The 25,676-nt window shown below is 43.2% G+C and overlaps 1 protein-coding gene across 3 annotated transcripts in view; it reads right to left on the bottom strand.

Moving 5' to 3' along the window:
- col12a1a (collagen, type XII, alpha 1a) overlaps positions 1–25,676 on the bottom strand; it is a 62,748-nt gene that overhangs the window by 32,976 nt on the left and 4,096 nt on the right. For 2 of the 3 annotated variants that reach the window (XM_018732163.2, XM_029258332.1), the window contains exons 3-26: positions 24,400–24,516; positions 23,905–24,048; positions 23,083–23,133; positions 22,223–22,486; positions 21,583–21,747; positions 21,294–21,467; positions 20,879–21,169; positions 19,789–20,391; positions 18,054–18,332; positions 17,689–17,964; positions 16,466–16,738; positions 9,766–10,035; positions 8,182–8,448; positions 7,084–7,276; positions 6,867–6,994; positions 4,639–4,788; positions 4,428–4,547; positions 4,103–4,267; positions 3,817–3,963; positions 2,994–3,136; positions 2,116–2,245; positions 1,275–1,420; positions 947–1,076; positions 714–850 (exon numbers count right to left, since the gene is read on the bottom strand). In XM_018732163.2, coding sequence (XP_018587679.1) covers positions 714–850; positions 947–1,076; positions 1,275–1,420; positions 2,116–2,245; positions 2,994–3,136; positions 3,817–3,963; positions 4,103–4,267; positions 4,428–4,547; positions 4,639–4,788; positions 6,867–6,994; positions 7,084–7,276; positions 8,182–8,448; positions 9,766–10,035; positions 16,466–16,738; positions 17,689–17,964; positions 18,054–18,332; positions 19,789–20,391; positions 20,879–21,169; positions 21,294–21,467; positions 21,583–21,747; positions 22,223–22,486; positions 23,083–23,133; positions 23,905–24,048; positions 24,400–24,516 — 4,763 coding nt within the window. The remainder of the gene's footprint in view (positions 1–713; positions 851–946; positions 1,077–1,274; positions 1,421–2,115; positions 2,246–2,993; positions 3,137–3,816; positions 3,964–4,102; positions 4,268–4,427; positions 4,548–4,638; positions 4,789–6,866; positions 6,995–7,083; positions 7,277–8,181; positions 8,449–9,765; positions 10,036–16,465; positions 16,739–17,688; positions 17,965–18,053; positions 18,333–19,788; positions 20,392–20,878; positions 21,170–21,293; positions 21,468–21,582; positions 21,748–22,222; positions 22,487–23,082; positions 23,134–23,904; positions 24,049–24,399; positions 24,517–25,676) is intronic. The other variant, XM_018732158.2, reaches the window with a different exon arrangement.

Below are 25,676 nucleotides of genomic sequence, written 5' to 3'. Positions count from 1 at the left end.
GTCCCCAAACATAAATCCACAGCAGTGGGTTTCTGACTGAAAAAAGAAGTTCCTGTTTTCTTGCAACTGGAGAAAGGTGGAAGTCTCTCAACCAGGGGAGTGTTATCCATCAGGTAAATCAAGATGCAGCATAACCACTCCTCTAGGGGGCCTTCACTGACCATAAGTCCGATGGAACCTGAGGTGCGAACTCCCTTTCAGGTCCATGTGGAGGACTCACAAAGAGTGCTTTAATATCTCAGGATGCAGCTAAGGAGTTCGGTGGAAATGACGTGTCCAGGCCAGACGGGTTGGACAAACTCTTCAACTGCTGTCTCCTCTGAGGCTTCCCCCAAAATATGCATCCGGAAGAAAGTTTCATGAATTCCTTCAGAATTGTTCAGGAGAAAGAAGAACCCACAAGAAGCCCTTCAGTCTTCAGATGAAGCCTGTACTTTCCATTTGTTTCATTTGGACAACACCAACCTGATCTGAAATTCTTGTGGCCACAGGCTGCCTCTATGCTGTCTAAGGTAACGAATGTCGAAAGAACATCACTGAATCAGCAGTACCTGTAGTCAGACAGCATTTACCTCTGTTTCACATGCAAACACGGCTAATTGTAGAAACAGTGTTTTTTATGATCTTGTTGTCTTTTGCCTAAGCCCGATTTTTTCTGCAGTTCAGAATGGAAAATCAAAACTCAGAGGCTCCCCCTTGCTGCTTGGAATTACCTCCTTGGTCTCTCCACCCTCGGGTTTGTACGTGATAATGTACTTGCGCACGTTCCCTGGTGCTGCATCCCAGTTCAGCCTCATGGTGCTGTGGGTGACATCGGTGATCCTCAACTCCCCTGCTGGGGGCAAGGGCACTGGAGGAGGGGGAAAGAGAGAGGAATGAGGTGACAAGGGGAAAAGATGCTGGGATCTCCATGTGGTTCTATAGTCAAGATGGTCAGTTCACACACAGGTCACTCCCTGGTCGGACAGAGGGTCACTGGTTGCGCCGCCGTGGAGGGCAAAGATAGACAATGTGTAGGCTGTGTTGGGGATGAGGTTCTCCAGAAGGACCGTGGTTACATCTGATCCCACACTTAGCTGCAGGGAGAACATGATCAAATATAAGATATGCATATACTCAATATCTTTCTCCCTGAATCCACGGATGTAATTACATGGTTAACAGATTAAGAGGATAAGTATGTTAAATAAGGGCCTCCAACTATGTTGGAGCCACCATCTTCAGTGCCTGACATACAGAGACTTGTCTATATGCCAATTACAGGAACTCCTAACCTCTCTCTGGGTGGATGGTACTGTGGCATTGATGGCGCTGTACTGCAGCTGGTACCCAGTGGCCCCAGCAGCTGCCTCCCATCGAACTCTCATGGTGGTGGGCTGCTCATCATAGACATTCATTCTGCGCACAGAAGGTAGGGGCACTGGATGGGGCATGGAGAGTGGGTGGGGGGATGGGATAGGAAAAGAGAACCCTCTATAAGTCTCCTACACACCCTTGGCCTTAGCCAAACAGCACCATCAGTCAGGAGCCCTCAGTAAAACCGCTCTTGGGCCCTGAGAGCAATCTCAGCAAACCACAACAGACACATGTCTTCCCAACATTTACACAACAAGGCTGGTAAGCAGAAGAAGCGGTCTCATAAGAGCAGGGCAATTCCTGCTGGAATGGTTGCTCAAAAGAAGCCGCAGTGACCTCACTCTCCTGTTCTGTCTATGTAAGTAGCGCTGGCAAGCAAGTACTCCCTACCATCTCCTACATGAAGTCACGCTAATACCCACAGAACCATCATAATTTTAACCTTAGTCTTCCAAAAATAAAGAATTGTTGTGCTACATTTAAATTAAGATTTCAATACCTGACAGAAGGCTTTTTGGACCTATATAAGGTCCTATACAAGGTTCTCTGAGATGTATGTTGCTCTGCTACATGAGTAAATGTAAATGTAAACTCATTAGAAGCTTCTCGGGACAAGCGAAATTCCTGTTTATGAATTACACCCGACAAAGTACTTCAGGACTCATTCTTTCCATTGAGATTCAAGCTGTTCTTCAAGCAGCCAGAGATAAGTAGAGGGAAACAGAAAGGGGGTGAGACAAATTGAGTCAAACAACTCACAAGTGGTTTCGGTGCCTCTCAGCGGTTCGCTGCTTGCTTCCCCAACCACGGAGTAAACACTGACACTGTACTCAGTCAGTGGAGTTAGGTTTCTGAGGACCACAGTGGTCCTAGTGCCATCCACAAACACCTGCAGAAACACAAAGAGATCTTCATTCATTGGTCATCTGGCCACACACAAAACATCCAACTTCTACTGCAATTCAGAACTTTTCAGTCAGCCATAAGCATTGCTGGAAGTTGTGTGCATTTCTTCCAGGATTGCACTCAAAATTTTCAATTCTCAGTGGCACTCTCCACTTCAGCTTAGCTAAACACTGTCAGGCCTCACATATCACTACAAAGCCCATACCATGACATTCACACCAAGTGAAATAAACAAAAAGAATTTCCTCGTCTGATTCTGTTGCCAAATGAAAATGTATCTCATTTAGTTGTTGTAAACAAAGCCTCACAGATCCTTACCCACAACTCAGGAAGTGGTTACATACTTTAAGGAGAAGCATGGAGACATAGAAACTTTGGCATCTGCTCCCATTTTGCACTAAAAGGGCTTTCACAAGCATTCAGATCTTCAGATAATGGAGGGAGAAATGCAACGGAGACAGATGTCAACTGGTAAAGGAAGAGCTCATCGTATGTGTCTTAGAGTCCGAATGGCCTTTTGGTAACCACAGAGAGAGCGCATCCAGAATGTCCTGTCCTCTACTTGTGTCCATAGGCTGGTGAGTAGTGCATCCATTGTGACTATGAATGAGTCCACACATCTTGCTGCTTACAACAAAAGGGTATCTAGGACTCTCCTCTCCACAATATACCCACTGTAGAGCCCGTTCAACATTTCATACTCTGTGGGTAATCTGGGAGTTTGCACTCACCTCTCGACTTCGGCCTCCAGCGAGGGGCACATACTCCACACGATACCTGTCCACCGGGCCACTGGGTGCTGTCCAAGTGGCACGGAAAGAGGTGTGGGTTGGTTCAGAGGTCACCAGGTCCGTGGGCATCTCTGGTCCACCGCCTTGCAAGGAAGCATGCCGAAAGTTAGCCCAGCATGAGGTTCCATAGTACAGGAACATGAATAAGAACAAGAACATGTTTTAAAAAACAAAGACTTGTTGAAGCTGGACTTAAACACCGATATCTCCCAAAAGCGTCACTCTGATCATTAGGAGTCTTGATTTCAAGTATTTATTTTTCAGGTACATTTAAATACAACTGTTCTCTAAAATAGATTTAGTGATAGGGTTGATAAATTCCTATCCCAGGAATGGTTTTTCTTCACTTTTTCCTAATCTAGCAAAACTTGATACTAAAGAAAAGTGAATAGGAAATTCTGAAGATAAAATCACTGGCTGGGTTCAACTGCTTTTGTTGCATAATTCTGGATGCCAACTCATAAAACTCTTGGTCAATTTGTACATCTGTCATAATAAATTACGTTGTGTATGATAGGTCACATGGGGTCAGTGCTGCCCAAACAGGATATTTTAAAAGGTTTCATTGCGGAGTTGAACTGACCTTTGTCTATCACTATGTTCCCTCCATTTTTGGCAAAGTCTCATCTTGAGCATGGCTTATGACAGATAGGATCAGGTATTGACCAATGTAAAAACTAAATCCTGTCACTGTGTCTTTCTAGTTTGTGTTTACTATCATGAGCAAAGTATGCTTGGTAGATGGAGGAGAAGGTCGGCTTACCTGGCCCTTTGACACTGTTACACAGGTTTACCGTGAGGTCATCCACGATGTCAAGCAGGAAGGAGAAATCGGCCACATTGTACATGTGGACTTCATCCGGATCCGAGGCAATCGTCCTCAGTTCATTCTCATCAGCATTCTTGATACCTAGGACAACCCAAGTCTTTCACTGACCTGGTTCAATCTTGTGCCATTTTAAGGTTATTTAAAACCACATTTTACTTCACCAGTATTAACAGGAAGCAAGCAAGACATTGAACTTGAAAATTACTGAAGATAAACTCACCGATGGCATAGAGCTCGATATCCTGATCGCGCAATTTTCGGGAGCTTTCAACAATGTCGTCCTGTGATTTGCCATCAGTGATGAGCACTCCTATCTTGCGAGAATTAGGCCGCATTCCCACGCTGGGTTTGAAGTTGTTTCTAAGGATGTAATTTAAAGCCAGTCCTGTGGTGCACAGCAAATAAAATAAAGTCAAAGTTTATAAGTATGATCACATACCACTGGAACACATGGCTTACAAGATGAAAACAGAGCTTCAGGTCAATTAGTGACCTTTAGGTTAAAGCTAATTGATGAACTTTCTAAGGTCAAATGAAATGTTCACCAGTCAAGGTGTTGCCCCCTTTGTAGGGTAAGTTGGCCACAGCCTGCAGCAGTGACTCGCGGGTTCTGTGAGCATTCAAGTGCCATTCAGTCTTCGGGTCACCGCTGTACTGAGTCAGACCTGCAAAGTCAAATCGGGACCAGCTGTCAGTATCAGAGGCAAGGTAAAGAAACATCTCTAGTTTCTTCAACGATGTCATGGGAACACTTGCCAATCTGCACTCTGTCCGGGCCAATGTCAAAGACGCCCACCATGCGAGATATGAATGCTCTAATGGTTTTGAAGTTCAGTCGCCCGATGCTCCATGAGCCATCCACCAGGAGGACGATATCGGCCTGGGCCGTGGTCCTGCAGGCCACCTCTGTGATACCAGAGAATAAGAGAATGAGCAAGAGGCAGGGCGTTGCGTGGAATAAGGATGCAAGGTCACAAAACAACATACTGCTGATCCTGTAAAGGTTTCAGAAGGACCAGCCACAGAAGCACAGAAGAGAAATGAAGGAAGTCAACAGAAAGAGCAAGATTCGCCTGGAGTTGCAAGCAGAGAATTCTTTTTTCCACGAACACATTTGGACATTCCATTCATAGCAACAACATACAATTACAATATTTATTTTTCAGCACATTCTTGTAAACATTTGCAGCTGACAGTGTTTTCCTAGTTCACGGGATCTTCTTTCTTCGGCTTGATGCACTCATGTATGTCATAGGCTCCCTTGCTTGAGGGGACCAGAAGCCATTCCATTCCTTTTTTTCCACTGAACCACCAAAGATAACCTCTTGACACAAGATATATGAGTGGCTCATTGCAGAGAGTTACTGCGCACTCCTCATCGTCATGGCGACCCCTACTCCAGACACCTGCAGGATGAAAAGGGTTTCTCTTCTGCGGCGTGAGAGCACAGATGCGCGTTGCGCAATACAGGGCTGTCTGCAATTGAAAACAGGTCACATGACACTCGATTTATCAACTTTCCCCCACTTAGCCTTACTAATAGCTTCCATGTTGCACAGTAGTAGAAAGAAAATTATAAAGGACTAATACATCGGCTCCATTGCATGTTGGGCTTATGTCATAATCCATGACATAGACATTTTTTTTTCAAAAAGGGAGGTAGTATAGGGGTTAAAAGTGTTACTGGTTAACCTGTAGATTTAGGGTTCAAATCCCTGCTGTCACTATTGTGTTCTTGAGAAAGGTTCTTACCCTGAATCAATACAGTAAAATTACACAGCAGTATAATGGGAACATCACTGTGAGTGCTTTAGTGCACAAACCTAACATTTCAAGGTATCCTGAAGAAAGGCATCAGCTTCATGAAAAAATAAGTAAGCAGGCTGATTGGAAGAGATTCTTTTCACTTTTAGATGTTTTTTCGCCTCTGCACTGCTCTCACTAAAGAATGCTAGGAGTTTTGGTTCAGCATAGTGTAGTGGAATACTGAAATTCCTAAGACCAAAGAATGGCAGGGCAGTCACTCTTTGGCTATTTTAAAAAGGGAAAGGAGAGCCTGTGTGTGCTGTGTGTGCTAGGGTCTACTGGGTCCCAAGCCAATTAAGTGGGACGTGTCCCTCTATCTGCTCCTTATTAAGGAAAGAATTTTGGTTCGTTGTCACCAGCACTTTCTCAAGTCGTATGCAAAAAATATAAAGCATTACCGTTTTCTTGCTAACTGACAGCTGCTGAGCACTTCAGACCTGCAAGGTTGTAAACATCCATAATGGAAAGCAGACATTTTTTCCATTCTGCTTTCTTGCAAAAAAGTCCTGATGTGTCAAGAAACTTAGACATTGAAAACAGAGTCAACAGATGGTATAATCATTACAACTGCAAGTGCATGACTTTGAAGTCCTAAAGAAAGAATGGAACATAACTCATCTTTCTGTGGCTGAAATGAAATTTTTCCCGAAATCTCAGTAGAAAAAATAAATAAAACTATATAAATAAGATACACATATAAAAAAAGAAAAAATATAAGAAAGATAAAAATAATATATACAATAAATTGTATATATATTATAAAGGCTAATGTTTGCAAATATGTTTTTTATATGCAGAATGAAAAACCTAGAAATATCTGTAATGTGAAGACTGAAAAACCTAGAAATTAGATTTACTGATTACTAAAATTATATAGTCGGGTTACTACAAGCCTCACCATGAGGTCTGGGTGGTTATGATCTCCTTCTTCCAGTATGGGAGTTTTATTTCTACTAAGCGCTGTCCCCAGTGGAGCCACTAAAACATATCTGAACTGATTTAGAGCTGCACCGACCCTAAGGGTTAACCGTGAAGGGTGTCTGCCCGGCTGTATGTGCTCACAGAAGGCATTGTTCAGCATTAGTTCGTGGAAACCTTGTTTTGCATCATGACCATTAAAATTTTTGGAAGCAGGGAAAAGTGGTCAACGAAGAGAAACGACAGTCAGGGGACCCCACCTGATGGTTTATATGGCTCATAGGGATCTGGAGCATCTGAAAGTGTGGTCTTCTCTTCTCCAGCCAACGGTTGACTCTCTCCTCCATCAAACATGCCAAATACGTTCACCGAGTACTTAGTCCCAGCCCTGTGAAGTCAACAGCAGTTAGCACTGGTTGACAAGCCCCCTCATATTCAATGCTCTCATGATCTGGCATCACAGAGTTCCCACCATACCTGAGCTCTTCTAGAACCACAGTGTTGTCATAGGGGCCAACCCGCATCTCGCCCAAGTCTAACTCATCACCCGTGGGATGGAATGTGACTTTGTAACCACGCACTTCACCCGGTGCGGGATCCCAGGTCACCCGAAAACTGGTCCTGGTGGGCTCAGATGTCTGAAGGTTTCTGGGAGGTTTATATGGAGAAACTAAGGGAGAGACGTGGGGGACATGAAAAGAGTTCATTAAAGCTGGAATATATAGATAGAAAAAAATGTGGAAACTGCTCTAAAATAGGCACAAGTCTAATTAGTTTTAGGGTTAGTAAATATACTGGCTCCTCAACTTATAAACACAACACTACAAACTGCCTTCAGTACAGCCCCCTTTTTGTTTTGTCTTGTGTGTTTATTGTCCTGTACCCCTGTTCTGTGTTGCACCATGGTCTCCAGAGAAACAATATTTCGTTCCACTGTATACAAGCTATATAGAGGAATGACAACAGAAACAACTTGAACTTGAACTTGAACAGCTGGACCAGAAATCACACAAGCTATAGACACTGTGTAGGTGTCAAGTTAAGGAGGTCACATGCTTTTATACTTTTTGGGTGCTCTTTACTGACATCTATGAGATGGGTTTGTAAATACAGCTTGTGATTGCTCAGTAACAGCGCTTTTCAAAAAAGTGAAATTAAAAGGTAATTAGATGATGTTCATACATCCAAAAGCCCATCATTTGATTGTTCATAACTCAAAGAGCCAGTGTAGTATGAATATTTTGTTATAAAGTAATTGTTAAAAGAGTAAAATTCACATATTGCAGCAGCTGCTAAGTAGGATGTTCTGCATGCTTCACACATTGTATTCATTGAAAAATGTATATCTTTATCATCAAGCCAGAAAGCCACTGCACTTTTCACAGATTGCTCCACCCAGGTCCAAAACACTAATAGAAAAAACATAACTAACCCATATCTTTCATTTCAAGCCAGTAAAGCATATTTGTACATATTAGTGATGCATCAGCTGCTTAAGAAGGAGAACAAAATCCAGATCCCTCATAGAGCATCAGCACAGCCCCATCATGTGTGGTGAATTATAGACCAACGTACGTGTCGTTCCCACTCCTTGCCTTGCTTTTCCTTCTCCTTCCTTGTAGACGGGGTGCACAGTAATGTCATAAGTGGTCATAGGCTGCAGGCGCCTCAGAACAGTGGAGGTATTGGTGCCGGGCACCTTGGCAGCCAACTGGCGCCCACCAGCCACGGGGCGGTATGTCAACCGGTAGTTGACCACATTGCCCGGCGCTGGCTGCCACGTCACCTTCATGCTTTTCTCTGTTTCCTCAGACACAGTCAAGATTTTCGCACTGTCAGAAACTGAAAGAAGAAAAAAGAAGTGGAAGAAAGTTTGAGGTGATGTGGCAACTGTATGTAAAACAGACCTTCTTATGCTCCTCATTGAGGTCTTGCTGCAAGGGATCAGCTAAATACAAAAAACATTAATGCTAGCATGAAAATGTGGCAAGACACCATTCCTTAATTTATATCGACAGTCCATATGACTCAATATGGTTTATTTGATCAGGTGTGATCAGGTTCATTCAAAGTGTTTTGGCTTGCAGGCAAATGCAGACTTGCTGAAGCATAACTGTGACCACAATCCGTTTGGTATGACTAACACAACACGTGTGGAAAAACCCAAGTCGAAAAGAAATCAAGGAAATATTAACACACCCCAAAAAAATCAAAGGGAGGGGTTTTATGAAGGGGAAAAAAGCACCACATCCAACTTTTCAATGGTCTCATTGACATAAATGGATGGAGTGTTCTACCAGATTTCTAGTCTTTCTGCTTGATATAGGGGAAAAGGCTTCTGTTCGCTTTGAACTGCAGCCAACTTATTTGCCAGAAAAAATAAACCAGTGACTTAAAAAGCATAATAATCCGTTAGCACATTCTATGTTTCACTCTGAGTTTCCATCGATGTTCGATGCAGTGCCCATGACATACGGGGAATGGCCACATCGGTTGGTCCAAGAAGATGTCGAGTATCTCCACGGATAACATGCATACAAATGCAATATCTAGAGCACTGAAATGAAGTCGTCGAGGTGGGAACCAGGACAGACACCAGAGTAAGAGTGCCCACTAGAAGAATGCCCACTGCCCACCAGCTCCCATGACTTCATAGGAGGAAATGGTGTCTTGAACATCCTACCCCATTCACTAAGAGTGCCACCTTTTCTGACACAGAAGAATGACCAAGAGGGGAAGGCAGCCTCTGGTACTTGGATCCTCAGCTTATCCCCCCCCCTTGCAGTAGGAGTTTTTTTTGTTTTTCCCTCCTCATCTGCCAAATGGCTTATCCTAATAGTTAGCTACAACTGCTGTTACTCTGTATTGTAATCTCTATTGTACCCTGAACTTTTTTGTGTGCTGTCTTTCACCCTGGGTTTAACTGCACTTCACTGACCCCCACAAAATATAGTTTTAGTCTTTCAGTTGAAAATACAGCATTATAGATATTATACATTGCTATACTCATGTATACATATCTATACTGTAGTATACATCACATCTAGCCTTCTGTTGGTCCACAGTACCAAGTACATGTTGGGACACAGAGGTCTTCTATTGGGTAGAGCAAGAGGAAGTGAACACAAATGAGATTTGTGCACAGTGTGTGTACCCTACCATCTGTGGTTTCTTCTCCATCAAGAGGCTCTCCCTCTCCACGGGCATAGGAGGCGTATACAGACACCTGGTACCGGGTCTCTGGGGTGAGCCCCTCCAGCACCGTATTTGTCACGTCGCCAGGAACTCTCATTTCTCCAGACTCCTTGGTGAACAGGGACCTCCACACGAGCCTGTAGAACCGCACTTTGCCGGGAGCAGCGGTCCAGGACACACCAAAACTGGTATCTGTCACATCCTTGGTGAGCAGGTCTCTGGCAGAGCCCAGTTCTGTGAAAGAAATAAGAAACAGTACCATGGTGAGTACCAGCAAAAATGTAATATTGCCATACTGCTGTTTTCTCAATAACACAGAAATCTGATTAACAAGGTAATAATTATATTTGAAGAACACCAGGACGAGTTCTACTCAAACATCTATGAGGGAATGCCTCTTGACCGTTTAGGCTTCCTCAGCAAAATCCAATTCAACAGCAAGCTTACAGAGAAAAAACCCAAGGATGACACACATTCTTTATTCTGCATTTATGTTTCCACAAATCACCTCTGCTGGAGTGGAGAATCTTTCCAACAGTTTCATCCCCAGTGAGCCTGTCCTAACATCTGCTCCTGCCACATGCCTTCACCTTGAGGAATTTCGGAAAAGTGAGTCTTTAAGACAGTATGATTATTTATTTTGCTTCTTGTCCTCCATATTCAGTCTTGTGAGCCACCATGTATCTAGACAGTATGTTCAGCTGATAAAGCTGATCATCACTTTCCTTTAGCTTCTCAAAGCCAACTGCAAAAGTCAATATTAATCAGCAGGTGGCAGAGTGCGTAGACATCACCTTACAACTGTTGAACCTGAATTCAAACCACTGCTCTCACTCTAGTACCCATGATCAAGGTACTTACTCTGAATTAGTATAACAAAAATTTACCAGCTGAATAAATAGGTAAATCACTGTAAATAGCTTAATGTACAAACCTCATACTGTAAGTGGCCCTGGACAAATGGGTCAGATATAATTATAGGTTGATGTTCACTGGTCACATCCTGGAAAACCATTTTCAGTGAAAAACAGTGTGGAACTTTAATTTCTACACTATGTTTTTTAAGTACAAGTCAGCAGAAAATAGCATTCTCTGGTGATCTGGCAAGATCACATGATGATGACTTCTGCAGGTCAACATCCACTCCTGTTTTCTCATTAAAATGCACACCAATCTGACTCACATACTCCTGCCAAGAACTAAGGACTCTATACAAAACAAGGCAACTTCAGCTTCACTACTTCTTTTAAAAAACTTCAATTAGAGTTTGACAGGTATTACTCAACAGTACAATTCAATATTCAATAATACAAAGTATACTAATTATTATATTGATTAACTGGAGAACATAAGAACTGATGTGCAGAGTTCTGACTGGCTAGGCGAATGATAAAAATATCTACTAAAATGGTCTATGGATACATCAATGCACAGATTTATCTCCTCTTGTCAAATGGCTGCAGATTAAACACAGAAAAAGATCAACTTACATATCTAGTTTCTGTATAAACTTGAAGAAACAGTACATTTGAGCGAATCCAAAAAACTCTTTTTCTTAATTAAACATATACATAATTTTACAGATCTATACAGTACCTAAGGGTGCATCTAATGTGAGTAACTATTGTCATAGGCCATACCAGCAAACCCAGCCTATAAATTATGGTGCTCTTGAGAAGCACAGATAAAATCTAGGATGAATGCTCATTTCTGTTGATTCTACAATGACAGTAAATAAAATACCTTCTAAATTCAGACAATAAAAGCAAGAGAGCAGTATAGCAGATCTTGGACCTGTGTTTGAATCCCCCCTCCTGCTGTCATATCCTTGTGGAAAGACTTACACAAAATTGATACAGTAAAAATTACCCATCTATGTAAAGGGGTAAATTAGTGTAAGTCACGCTAGAAAAAGGAATGAGATACTGTCAGTGAATAACTAAAAACGATCCTTGACTCCAACCAGGAATGTGTGGCACAAGATGAGAGTTCCACTCTGAAATGCCACGTGTACAGGCTCTGTGCTGATTGCTGGAATTAGTGATGGTACTATCCTATTGCCACAAACTTCTCTGCAGTAAGAGGGTTTATCCTGTCTATTTTCAAGTGAATTATTTGCTGTTCCATTCAATTTCAGGAGCCTGCTTTTATCCAAAATAACCACCTGTTAAACATTTAACCGCAAACTCCTTTGATTGACTCATAAAGCAGAATGTGTTCATGCTTCTTTTCATTACAGCCTTAAAGGTTTTCTACTAAGGAAAGTATTTGTGCTGCTCTTGGGTATGTTGTAATGGTGACCCTTTATTTCTGCTCCCTGTCTACGAGTGGTGTTGAGTTGGTTCCTTTTTCTCCACTTTTTTAACCCATTCTTGACTCCATCCAGCAGAAATTGCTTGAAAGTGTCTTCCATTCCACTTCTGCCAGCTTCCTTGAGTCTCTTTGGTGGTGTGCTCCAGGTAGGGCTCCCAAAAACTCCCGCCTTCGATTAATGATGGGCTCTATATCCTTCTTCTGTGTTTGAAATATCAATGGCAAAACTACATAAATGGGTGCGAAAGGAAGTGAAATTTCTATCACGCCTGGATGAGCCTGGACAACACCGCTGAGGATCTGGCCCGGAAGGACATCCAGTATGCCGTCCTCAGCTGACTCAACCTCAGCATTCCTCCCAAAGGAACCAGGGTGTGGACCCTGCTGGTCCAAACCCTGGTTGCGTTTGGAACTCATTACCATCCAAGAGCCATTAAAAAACTACCAGGAAAAAGGTTTAGGACTTGCCATCTGTAATTTTACTGTAATTTATACATGATCTGTCATATTCCACAAATAACTCATCTAATGACGACAGTAAATCACATGATGAAACGACTATTTTGTCTTTGCTTCTTACTCCAGAAAGATACCGAGTGATTGCCAAAGGGTTTTCCAATCTATTGTGAATTTCTTGCTCCTAGGAGGAGTGAGCACAAAAGAGCTAGTATGTGTTTCTCCCCCTGACACAGCAAACAGGAACAAGCGCAAGAAAGCTCTGCGACGGAGACCCTTAGGGCCATCCTCTGCATGGGGGGTTTGTCTCGCTGACTCAGCCAAGCTGATGGGCCGAGAACTGTCGGTCTCCCCTTGAGGACCACTTAAGGAGCCGGTGACCAGAGAAGTATGTGCTATTGTCTGTCGAAAGGCAGAGGCTGGAAAATGTCAGGGTCTTGGGTGTTTTACATAAGTGTCAATGGGAAGTATTGAGTGGAAAAGGCGAATGACTGCAGTGATTTCCGTCTCGGACACATTGGGCCTTGTTTCTGACTGTGTGGGAGAAAACTTCGGACATCATTGCACAATCATCAACCGACTGCCACCAAAAGTGACATCAGCTAATCTCAGATCCAAAGCGTGTTTCTGATCGGCAAGAGAGGGTGGAGGCGTGAGGGAGGACGCTCTGGAACTGTCTGTTGCTATGGCAGTAACACAAGCCTTGGTCCACAGCAAGTTACTTGCAAGAACATGGACTGAATTGGTTGCTACTGGATATATTAAACACAAGAAAATTGGAGCCCTATAAAGCCTATAAATATCATGGGCTGCATGTGCCGACCTGAGAAAAGGACAGGCACCTTTACACATTACAGAAGTGGAGTGCATTGTTAAAGTTCCAATCAAAAAGGTAAATCAACCTGGGGATCACTTTTAAGGAGGAACTTGGCAGTAAAGTAAAAGCAAAGCAACACACAAGTGTATTAGAGCTCTGGGAACTGCTTCAGAAGAGCTGGAAAGACATGGAGCCTCTTTTCCTGATCAAACTAAATGCTGAATGCAAATGAAAACTAGTCTCCAGCAAGTGTACTCAAACTTCTGACTGGTTCTGCATGTCACTGCTGTTTCAGATTTTCACTCACAAGGAATTTGCAAGATTTCCTGTGGTTTGGCTTATGTTTTTCACAAAAAGAGGCAAATCCCTGGTCATCTCCATTCTGACATCATACCCTGAGCCCAGGAGGGACTGGGGCTTGTGACTGTTTCAGTACAGCCCACCCCCGTGCAGCCAGGCCACATTTCTGGGCCCAGACATGGCAGCATCGGTTACAATGGACTTGTCTGCACCAGAGGAGCCATTTTATGATCTCCTACTACCCTGACGTGACCCAGGGACAGTACTAGCCACCCCGCCTGGTTGGCCCCCGTTCCCAAGAGGAGGTCCAGCTCTGCTCCTGTGGAAGTCTGCACTTGCAGCCATCCATCACCTCCTTTGGGGAACACCATTCAATGAGAGCAGACATAAATGGCTTTACCAGTGGTGCTTAAACCAGATACCACAGCTCACTACCCTCTGAGCTAGCAAACAAAAGAGCAGACAGGAGGGAGACAGCTTCTGGGTTGTTTTACAAACGGGGTTTCAGGGGATTAAAGCAGCTCTGGTCCTTAAACCTCCAGGGTCTCCCCTCTCAAACAGTTTGACCCCAGCTGAGACCTTCTGCCACCCATGATCTATATCCACCAATGGGACCAGGGTGATTACAAACACAGCAGCTGAGGAAACACATATCCCTGTCACTACTAAACTATTTCTGTGCACTGGATCAGCCCTTGAGATGGGCTCTGGGGTCTGCGGTAGAGATAAGTGTGGCGTCCCTGAGAGTAAGAGACCCGGGGAAATAAAAGCCCTTCGCAATGTGCACTGCACCTCACAGCAGCAGACAAGTGACAGTGCAGGACTGCCTTCAAAACCAACACTCAGGAGTTTCTGAGCTCCGGTGGGATTCAGTACAACTTGGACATTGTTTCTGGATTAAGAATGTGAAAAGTGTCAAAACACTACCATCTGCAAAAAATGTACATGGAGAGAATTGTGTTATTTTTCTTCCATAAGTTCGGAAAGCAACATAAAATTTCACTGAGGTCAAAGTTCAAAATTCCCAGAGAACAATTATGGTAATTCAAAATAATCTAGTGACCTCCTGTCCTGTTGTGATGTCAGGGAATGGAAAAGCTAATATGTCATTTTTCTGGCTAATGTCAACTCACTTAGCAAATCATTCACTCGTAAATTTTTAATTCTGGGGCAGGTCTGTGCAATTAGGGATGGGTGGAACTGAAATATGTGTTGATAAGAATGAACTCCAGTCTGAAATCACACACATCCAGGAGATCTAGGAAAGTGTGATAAGCTTTTTCCTTGTCTGTGCACGGCTTACAGACTCGCATCCGCTTTTACGCTGGCCTGTTTCCATAAAAGTTTACTTTGCAACGTTTGGGTTCCATTCTCTGTGTTTCGGGCATGGAAATGCATGGAGCGGCTGCGACCACAGAGGCCTCTGTGCATCGCTCCAGGGATTTTACATGTTGTTTATGAGACAGATGCACCCATAAATTATCATGAAAAATGGACCAGCCTTCTCAACCCGATTCATTTCAGCCTTGAGCTTTGCAAGTTGGTCTTCGCTCAACTGTTCTCTCAAGAACCTCTCATTATAGAAGGTTTCATAGCCCTTGAGCAAGTGCTTGAGGATGTGCTTTGTATGAAGAAACACATTTAGAATTTTCGTGCTTTGAGAAGTGGACCTGCCCCTTAGCACATGGTACATCTGGCCCCGTGTCTCACACGCCATTTCTGTTCTCTGCTTGCAGCTATCTGTGCTTCATTTTTACTCATTTCATTTATTTTCTATCTGAAGCTTTTCTCAAAAGCAACTTATAAAGTTAGGCTTTACTAAGAGGGAATTTTACAATGATTTGCCCGTGTACGGATGGGTAACATTTACCATGTCACTTGAGGGTAAGTATCTTCCTCAAGGGTACTGCAGCATTTAAACTAGCAACCTTCAGATTCCAAGGCACCAGCTCTAGCCGCTATGCTACATGCTACTGAGTTACATTTCTGGAGATGTTTTAGAAAATTAGAAAACGACCCCTGAATTCAAAGGTCAAACCTTCCATTATGAATGTCGCAGATCTACCTTAATTTCCACCCATTTTTACCCATTTTAAATATGCTGAAGGTTCTCAGTTTTGGTTCCAGTGCAGTGGAATGAGGTCCCTCTCTCACTTACAACTGCTGAGTCCCTCTCAAGATTCAAGAAGAGTCTCAAAACACAGTTCTACCTGACCCACCTCCTTCCTGATCTCCTATGTGCTCCATAAACTTTCAGTGCCTCATGTATTAAAAAGTTGCTCCCTATCAATTCCATATGCAGCAACTTGTGTAATGTACTCTTGAAAAGGAGCGGTATTGGACTAACTGGGTTTACTTTGCGAATGGTGCATCAGCATTTTTATCTGTCTGTCTTTTGGTAAATTGCATTTTTGTGTAATCTGAGTTGCATGTCACTTTGAAGAAAAACATCAGCCAAATACACACACACATTTTCAGAACCGCTTGTCCTATATGGGGTTGTGGGGAACCGGAGCCTAACCCAGCAACACAGGGCGTAAGGCCGGAAGGGGCAGGGACACACCCAGGACGGAACGCCAGTCCGTCGCAAGGCACCCCAAGCGGGACTCGAACCCCAGACCCACTGGAGAGCAGGACTGTGGTTCAACCCACTGCGCCACCGCACCCCCCATCAGCCAAATAAATAAGTGCAAATAAACTTATGCCAAGCTGGTTGCAAGGGTAGTGTGAGAGAACAGTTTGGTTTCATCTGGAAGGCAAGAAGTGCACTTTCGGTACCTTCCAGAGTGGTTCCCAGTCCCATCAAGGGGTCTCCGAAGCCAGAAGAGTATCGAGCGCTGACAAAGAGCTCGTACTCAGTGTCGGGCTGCAAGTTCTTGAGCAGGGCGGAGGTGGTATCTCCCTTCACGGTGATCTCCTTCCGCTCGCCACCCGCCGATGGCTTGTAGGCCACGCGGTATTGCTGCACCTGACCTGGGGCTGGCTGCCACGATAACCGCATGCTGGACACGGTCTCGTCAAAGACACGCAGGTCCCGTGGAGACCCCCGAGCTGAGGGGAGAGACGGGACAGTAGATTCAGTGTCATTCTCAACCGATTTACTCTTTTTCACTATGTCTTATTACACCGAACGAGCTGTGAGCCACACTCCTGTGTCAGTTAGGAAAACGCCACTGACACTTGAGAAGAAGTAGAGAAAGCAAGGAAACTGCAGAAAGACTACAGAACAGCGATGAATTTTCCATTAGGCACTGTAGGCAGAGGGCCTAAGGAATTTTTAGAACTGCAAAAAGGGGGAAAAATAAAACAAAATCAGGAAAAATAAGGAAATAAGACTGCAAGACAGAAATTAATCGCAACTAAAAACTTCAAAAATTACATTTGAAAAAGATTTCTCCAGAATTTCTTGGTATTTCCTAAGAAAAGATTCTTTCTTTGCTTCTCCGTCAAACACGTTGTTTATTCTTAAAATAGTTTAAAGCTCATTGTGTCAATTGATATAATTGCACATTTTGGAGGGAAATTGCTCAGGGTGTATGAACAGCAAAATCTGGCCTTGCTACAAAACTAGATAAAACTATAAGCCAGCCAACTTGACGGGCAGTTTGGACCCAAACTGTAGATTAGATTACATTTCGGTGTTTGCTTGGGCACAAAACGAGGAGCTGTATGCAAACTGAAACTGTTTCACAGTAGCTGTGACATAAATGAAAGTTAAACACACTGCTTACTGTAGTGTTTAACCGCTGGAAGCACATTCTGTTTGAACAAGGCATTTTTACACGTGGGTTTATTGTTCAGCTGACGTGTTCAAGTGGCATCTAGCCACAACCCCTTCCCACAACACTGGAGAAAGCTTGATTCTTATGTGATTTTTTTGCCAAAACACATAAACAGTGAAAGATTCCTGATGGCACCACACTATCAAGCACACAATGGAACAAGAGAGCAAGCAGAAATGAGAGAATTACACTTCTTATGTATGGCTTCCCTGGATTTACCTTCTTTGGTGGTGCCTTGAGTCACCATTTCGGGGCCCATGCCAGTCTGGTACTCTGCTGCTACAGACACACGGTAGGTGGTGACAGGGAAGAGCTCCTGTAGTACGATGGTGGTTTCAGGTCCATCTGTGACCGCCCGCAGAACCTCCACGCCCCCCTGAATGGGAACGTAGGTAATCCAATACCTCAACACTGCCCCAGTAGCCCGCTTCCAGGACACCCGGAAGCTGTCTGTGGTCTCCTCCGACACCCGGAGGTTCCGTACAGGGCCTTGCTCTGACATGGAGAAAAGATCATTTACAGCTTGTGTCTTGAGAGTGATGGGTCACATAGGTCACTTGGAAACACATCAAACCAGGCCTCACCTTGCAGAGTCGTTTCTTCTCCAGTCAGGGGGAAGCTGTCTCCTCGCTCATACTGGGCAATCACGTTGACCTCATACTTGGTGAATGGGGTCAGGAAGGGAAGGACTACTGTGCGTTGGTCTCCCGGGACATACATGGTGATGTACTCGCCGGTCACATCTGCAGCAGGCCTGAAACGCACCAGGAAGGACAGAACATCTGTCCCCTTAGAGACCCAGCTGGTCCGGAAGCTTCTGGAAGTCACCTCTGAGAACGTCAGAGATTCTGGTGGGAGTAAACCTGGAGAGTAAAACACAATATTCCACATTAGTAATTTGCTCAATTATGACCATGATTTCAGAAGAGGTGTCAATTTTTATGCTATCATTTACTTCAGAAAGAAAACATATGAATTTAACGTTATACTTTGCCACAGAGGTCAACCTTGTCTTGCTCAAAGGTTCGAAGTTAACTTCAGCCTCCTGAGACCCACTATTCATTTTTTGTCCATCGTAGATGACATTTTTTTTAAAAAGCATCTCCCAAACCATACATGCTACAGTGCAGTGTCTCAGTGTACCTTATTAAGGACATTGTTTTCTTTAAATTATATCAAATACTTGCTAGTGGGGATTTACAACTTTCTAGAAATCATAAAAATATATGACAAACCCTTTTTGCTCTTCTAAGAAGGTTAACCAGCAGCACTTTGATCAATAAAAAGTTGCATGTGAGCCGCATTTATTTCCCTGTATCATTCTTAAGAACACCAGTCATCATAATGACTGCTCCTCTCTCACTTGAGTGCACACAGCTATGTCACTGGCTGACATAATCAGTGAAATAAATTAATATAAAATTAGAGTCCTGCCTTTCAGAATCTCACAGGCATAGAACAAGTAGACTAACTGTGTCAAAGAAGCAGGCGGACTCTTGTTGCTATAGCATTTCAAACAATTAATAATAAATTGTGTAAGTGGCCTTCTGGAGTTCCAAGCATGAGCTTTCTTGAGATCTTGACAACTGAAAATGAAGGTTTTTGACAAAGAGGGAAGTTTAGAATGTCACTTTGTTTGAATCAGGGCTAATCTGTTGAAATAATCTGGTCTAAAAACGTACAGCTGAACCCCGTACCTAAAAAAAACTGAAATGAAATGGTTTCTTCTCACATTCAGGCCTTAGTTTTTCCAATAATATGCCCAAAGAGGTTTATAAGTGTTCTTGGAACTGTGTTCTTGCAAGTTTAAGTGCCTTTATTTCATTCATGTCACAATTGGAAAGCGGCTCAGACTAAACAAACATTAAGGACTCCAAAGACATTCCAGGCATCACAGCAAAAAATTTAAACTCAAACTACACATAATACTGCAATTTAAACCAATTTAATTTGCTTTCAAAATAATAAACTGTCTCATTACACCACTCATAAGTGGGAGTTTCTGTTGCTGTTTTTGCCTCAGTTCAGTTTTCATTGCTATTGACTTCAGATGAAATGGAAGCGAGACCTGTTTATAATCACATTTTTAACCCTATTATACTTTTGTGATGTTTTTTTCTAAAGCACCTTACAATGTAAGGTTTGTATGCTAAGATACTGCAGTTATTTACCCATATTTATGGGTTTTGGCAATGTTTCAGGATTAGGGTTAGGGTTTGGGTTTGGGTTAGTTCTTACCACTATGTTAACACACTAATCCAGAAAAAAAAAATTATAAGATGCAAATCTCTTCTGGAACATCTTTAAAAAAACACTTACTTCTCAGTTGAATGTTGAGGAGCTCCTGCTCAATCCTCAGGCAGATGGACTGAGTAAGCTCCTTAGATATCCTCTGGAAAGCATCAAAATCCTCCACTGTGTAGACATGTGTATCAGCTGGTGAATTGGCGATAGCTTCCAATTCTGAGCGGACAGCATCCTTGACACCCACAGCGAAGATCTCCACATCCAAGTTCCTCAGGTTTTCAGCTGGGATCTTGAACGCATCCGACGACTTTCCATCAGTGATGAGGATCATAACCCGTGGCACATTGGCACGGGCTCCTCTGGAGGCCACAAAGATCTTCTCTCTCACATAAGTCATGGCCTTGCCTGTGTTGGTGGAACCACCCCGGTAGGGGAAGGTCCTCACCGCCTTTATCACTGTGTTCTTGTCATGGTGCGTGTTCAAGGCAAACTCCGTGTGAGGGTCCCTGCTATACTGGACTAAGCTGATCTGGACCTTAGTGGGTCCAATGTCAAACGAGTTGACCAGCACTTCCAGGAAAGCCCTGACTTTGGCAAAGTTGGCTAATCCTATACTGTAAGAGCCATCAACCAGGAGGACAACATCTGCTTGGACATCCACTCCAAGAGAGCATTCTGAGTGAGGAGAAGAAGACAGAATATGAAAGATGAAAGCCAGCTATGGAAATATTGTTTGTTAGCACATATGCAAAAATAAAGCCTTTGATGTTTCTTTTACTGCTTTAAATCAGTGCAAAAAGTTCTATTTATCCAGATCAGGTGCATTGTGGTCTTTATCCTTTCTCTTAAACTTAGTATGGTGTGACATGTTGAGAAAAGGATGGTGAGTTCTTAACTAGACTGCTTAGTTCAGTATGACTTGTAACTATGTCATAAAATTAGTCAAAAAATCCTAGTTGAAGGATATTAGTTCTCAGCCGGAAAGAAAAGTACCGCATCAGACAGCATTTGAGGACCATGATCCCTTACCCGTTCGTCTAGATGTATATACTTGATAGTGTAAAACAGTGTAGAAACATAAGGAATGAAAGGGGAGATGTGAAGTGAAAGCCACTTGGTCTTCAATGGAGGCTACTGCCAGCAAGCCACTTGAGATGCTCACCCAGAGACACCTTGACTGGTTGTGTCTTCTCAGTGGTCATGATGGGTTCGCTGGGTGTCAGACCCTTCAGGGCAAACAGACTGATCTCATACACCGTGTCTGGGGACAGGTCCCTGACATTCAATGAGGTCTGGGTAGGTCCCAGGTACAGCTCCTGCCTCTTTATCCCAGCCATCATGGGTACAAGTTGGAGCTTGTACCCTGTGACTTCCCCAGTGGATGCAGCCCACGTCACTCGCATGGACTTGGATGACATCTCTGTCACTTGCAGGTTTGAGGCCGGCTCGATCACTGTGGATTGAAATGAAAAATGAAAACCTCTTTACTGCACTGATGGCCCTCAAGGGATCAACTTAGGGGTTAGCCTGTGTTCCTTCCCATCTCCAGCCAAGCACATTACGGAAAAAGTTCCTACCTTCCTCTCCGCTAATAAGCGAAGCAAGTTGGTCTTCCACACCAAAACACACTTCATCAATGATTCGCTCCTGGACTCCCTTGATCAAGTCAAAGTTTGGCACATTATAGACATGGCTGTTGTAAGGAGTAGATGCTATTTGTTTCAGCTCATCTTCATCTGCTCCCTTGATGCCTGTCATGGGACACAAGTCGAAAACAGTCCATGTTATACAAAAACATGACTGAGACATGGTAGTGGGCTTCAAGAGAGAAAGTCATGCAGATCACCAGCAAGTACGCCCTCATACCAAGAACAAAAACCTCAACCCCAATGTTCCTGAGCTTTCTGGCAGGTTCTTCCACTGGGTCTTGAGACTTCCCATCTGTGATGATCATGGCCACCTTGGGAAAGGTCTTCCTGGCTCCGGCCGCCTCCGTAAAAGTGTTTTGGATTAAGTATTCAATGGCATCACCTGCAGAACATTGAGTATTGTGTTTCACATTCCATGAATCATTTATGGAATTTATCTGCCATCTGGCAAAATATCACCAGATGTAATGATACTAACCCTAAAAATAAAATTGGTATAAGACATTATATAACATTACAAGTTTATTCCTTGCTGAATTTCACAGGGATCACATTTAAACCAGGTTTTAAGAATAGGCAATAACTAGTCTGCAGACCACAAAGTAGATTCTGAGGAATTAAGAAGAGCCTGCAAAGTAAGAATGTCTCAGACTGAAGGTCAAGGTCATAAGTTAAGATACTTTGTTGACCAGTACATCTTATCGTTGACTAAATTACTGAAATTATTGAATCTTTAGCCAATTTCTGTGAACATTTACTTTATCTTCGACTTCCACCTTAAAGCACCATGCATTAACAAAAACTGAGCTGTGAGTATAAAAGATTGCCACTGTATTTTGCTGATGCCATTAGCTAACCTGTCATGGTGTTTCCTCCCTTGTAAGGCAGAGAGTTTATGGCTCGTAGGACGTCTCCCCGTCTGTTGTACTGGTTCAGGTTGAATTCGGTGCGGGTGTCTGTGCTGTACTGCACCACACCCACCCTAGTCTTGTCTTCGCCAATGTCAAAGGCCCCCGCCATGGCATTGATGAAGCTGCGGATGAACTTGAAGTTCTCCCTCCCTACGCTCCAAGAGCCATCAACCAGGAAGACCAAGTCTGCAACGGCGCTGACAGAGCATTCTGGGAGAGGACAGGGGTTGGTGTTTTACATTAGGGATACATTCCTATCCCTACACCTGCTCAGATGAAGACTGCAAGTTCATCTGTGAATGTTTTAATAAAAATGGTCATTTGAAACATCTACTCCCCTTCTTAAAGTGTAACATTTTCTAAAGTAGTCTTCTTTCACATTGTAACATAGTTATATTTTCCCCCTTAAGCATTAAATAGAAAGAAATGAAAACTGTGAGAGGATTCGGAGTGTTGACCTAACTGAAGCGTTTTGAGAATCTGACACTTGTCACTTTGCTCTAACTCAAAGGGAGGCACCTCTCTCTGGGAAAGATCTCATCCCATCTGCTACATCCAGAACATGAACACTAGAGCAGCAGCTGCAGACGTGGATTCCTTTGGGTGTTAAGAGTGTGTGTACACATCACCGGCATTTCGCAAACCATGACGAAACCCTCCACTACTGTCCCTAACTTGCATTTTTGTCACATGGACCCTTTCCTCCTACGAAGATGGGAGGAATTAGCCTCCACGACTGGCAAACATTACGAAAGCTATGACAGACCTGAACACTTGGTGGTTAGCAGAGTGGAAAATTCACTTACGAGGGGCATCGGTCACCTGGGGCTTCCGTGTCGCATTGAGACCAGACTGAACTAAAATGCAAACAAATGTGAAGTTATTCAGAACACCAGTCTAAGTGAGAACAAATCTACACCCCGCTCCCCATCACACACTCATTACATGTCCCTGATAAAGAATATAAACCACAAGAACTGTGTAATAGACATTTATCATGTCCTGCTGGAACGGTTCACGCCAGAAATTCCCTCCAAAAATATCTTGTTGACTTGGCAATCTAAATTCTTTCCCCTAGAACAGTTAACATTTCATCTGCATTACAACTCTCATCATAATTCCATGGATGTTGTAATATTTGGTGACCTTTAAGAAGCTCCTGAACAGTGCTACATAACCACTCTTGCTGAATATTACAACCTTATACCCTTGTCTTGGATTTCATTAGTATCCTATGTTCCCGTGTCATGATTTTGTTCTGGTGTCAGGTAAAAAAGACATGTACCATGATTCACTCTGCTGCTTATGCAACTATTCTACTAACATAAAACTGGTTGCAAATTTACTCTTCACAAACTGACTTCCAAACTGTCACTGAATTTGCATCATCTCTTCCTAGTGTCCCGCATTAATCGGCGACTATAACTCTGGTCTGGGCACCATCAAAAAGTGATTGCAAAGAGAGAAAATCATGTCATTGGCTATTCCAAGAGATAAATTACCTGGTTCAAAGGATTCATCCTCTTTCTCAACTCAGTCAATGAAAAAGCAAAACTTTATTAAAAACCATTGAGTCTCTTTTAATGTTAAGCACGAGATATGATTCGAACTGCCAAGAGTGCACTTACTTGTGAGTTGGCCAAAGATGGGAATGCTCTCCTCTGATCCATAATATGAGTTTATTGTAACTACATAATCCAGATCAGGAGTCAAATTTGTGATGGATGTTTTTGAAGCCGAGGCTGGTAAGTTTAGTTCTCTGACAGGTTCGTCTGCACAACAGAGACAAAGTAACATTAGGTAAGACCCATTCGGAGACACGTTTTAAAGGCATAGCTCAAGCTTGCTCTCTGGTGGATACCCCTGAAGTGCCCATCTTGGAAATAAATGGAATAAACAAGTACGTGTGACCTGATGCTACTGAAATCCTGAGCAAATTCCAGAAGATTCTGCATGCTCTGTTTGGCAGCTGGTACTGAAAGCACTGCAATGGTGTGTCGCCAAAATGTTTTGGACTCAGTACATCAGCAATAGGCCTTTTTGTAATTATTGTTCATTTCCAGAGACCTGAAGGCTCAGGGCAGTTTATTTAGGGTTAGGGTTGGGTTAGGGTTAGAACTCACCTGTCTCTGACATCACTTGTATTCTGTAGCCCTCTATCTGTGTGGCAGGCTTTCTCCATGACATCTCTACTGTGTTCTCATTTAGAATATTAAATTTCAAATCTGTGGGGGGTTGAACTGCGAACAAGAGAGTACCAATGTTAATGCCCACAATGGGAAATAAAATTAAGTGGAAAATGGTAAAATTATTAAAAAACTGAAAGCATAGCATGGCACTGCTGTCCCAAAGACAGACACTTTAATAGGTCCATGGTTGGAGGGACAGCGCAGAGCCGACACCACAGCGACAAAGGCAATGTAAAAAAAATAAATAATAAATTAAAAAAAACAAAAACAAACAAAAAAAATATTAAACAGACGAAAGACGCCATTTTGGAGCAAAATGACATCTGTTTGAGCTGCCGAACCGCGCATCCAGGATCTGCAGCTCAAGCACAAAGGAGGTCGGGAAAACAGCGCGGACATGTCATCTCCACATAGAACCTCCACAGGCGAAACCGTTGAGTATAAACCATACCAAACATGCTGAATGCAGTTGACACAGTGCATGCCCAACAAGCCCCCAGTCATTGCTCTCATGAGATGGTGATGGATCAAAAGAAGACAAAAATACACAATATTGTCATTCCCGGTTATTGATTATACAATGGACTCATGGTGTAGCCAGATTGTTCTGCGGTGATGGCAGGAAGAGGCTGTCGCCATATGTCATATATACAAAGTATATATACATATATCGACACACGAGTTTAGTATGACAGTCAAAAACACACATCCATTGCAAACCTCATAAAAGAATACACAATATGTCACGTGAGACTCTTGTGTAGTTTCTTTTCCACTCTCAGCAGTACGCACAAGGATGGCATGGGATGATGGTGTGAACGGTTTGCACAAGTCGAATGGTGAGACAGTTGAAGTACAGAGGAAAATGCCATTAACGACAACAACAAAAACGGAAAAAAAAATAGTCGATGAACAAAAACAGCAATGGCGATGTCAGTCCGACGAAAACGCAGCGTCCGCAGGGAGCCGGATGTCACAGTCTCATGCACAAAGACCACACATGGAGATCATTAACATATTTTAGAATGATATTCTTGTTTCGGGGTCATTAGACGTGCTTTTTTGCTCCAGTCTGGTTTTCCATAGATGGGTGAGTTCGACCTTAAATGCTAATGTTAGTTATGGACTACATGGTAAAAAAAAAAACACCATTTTCCAGTGTTACTTACATACCTGCAGTGAAAGTTCAGCCGTGAAAGATGTTAAGAGCA

Source organism: Scleropages formosus, chromosome 15 (assembly GCF_900964775.1).
Source record: "Scleropages formosus chromosome 15, fSclFor1.1, whole genome shotgun sequence".
NCBI lineage: Eukaryota > Metazoa > Chordata > Actinopteri > Osteoglossiformes > Osteoglossidae > Scleropages > Scleropages formosus.
Note: the sequence above shows the minus strand (reverse complement) of the source record. Positions and strands in the feature narration are given on the sequence as shown.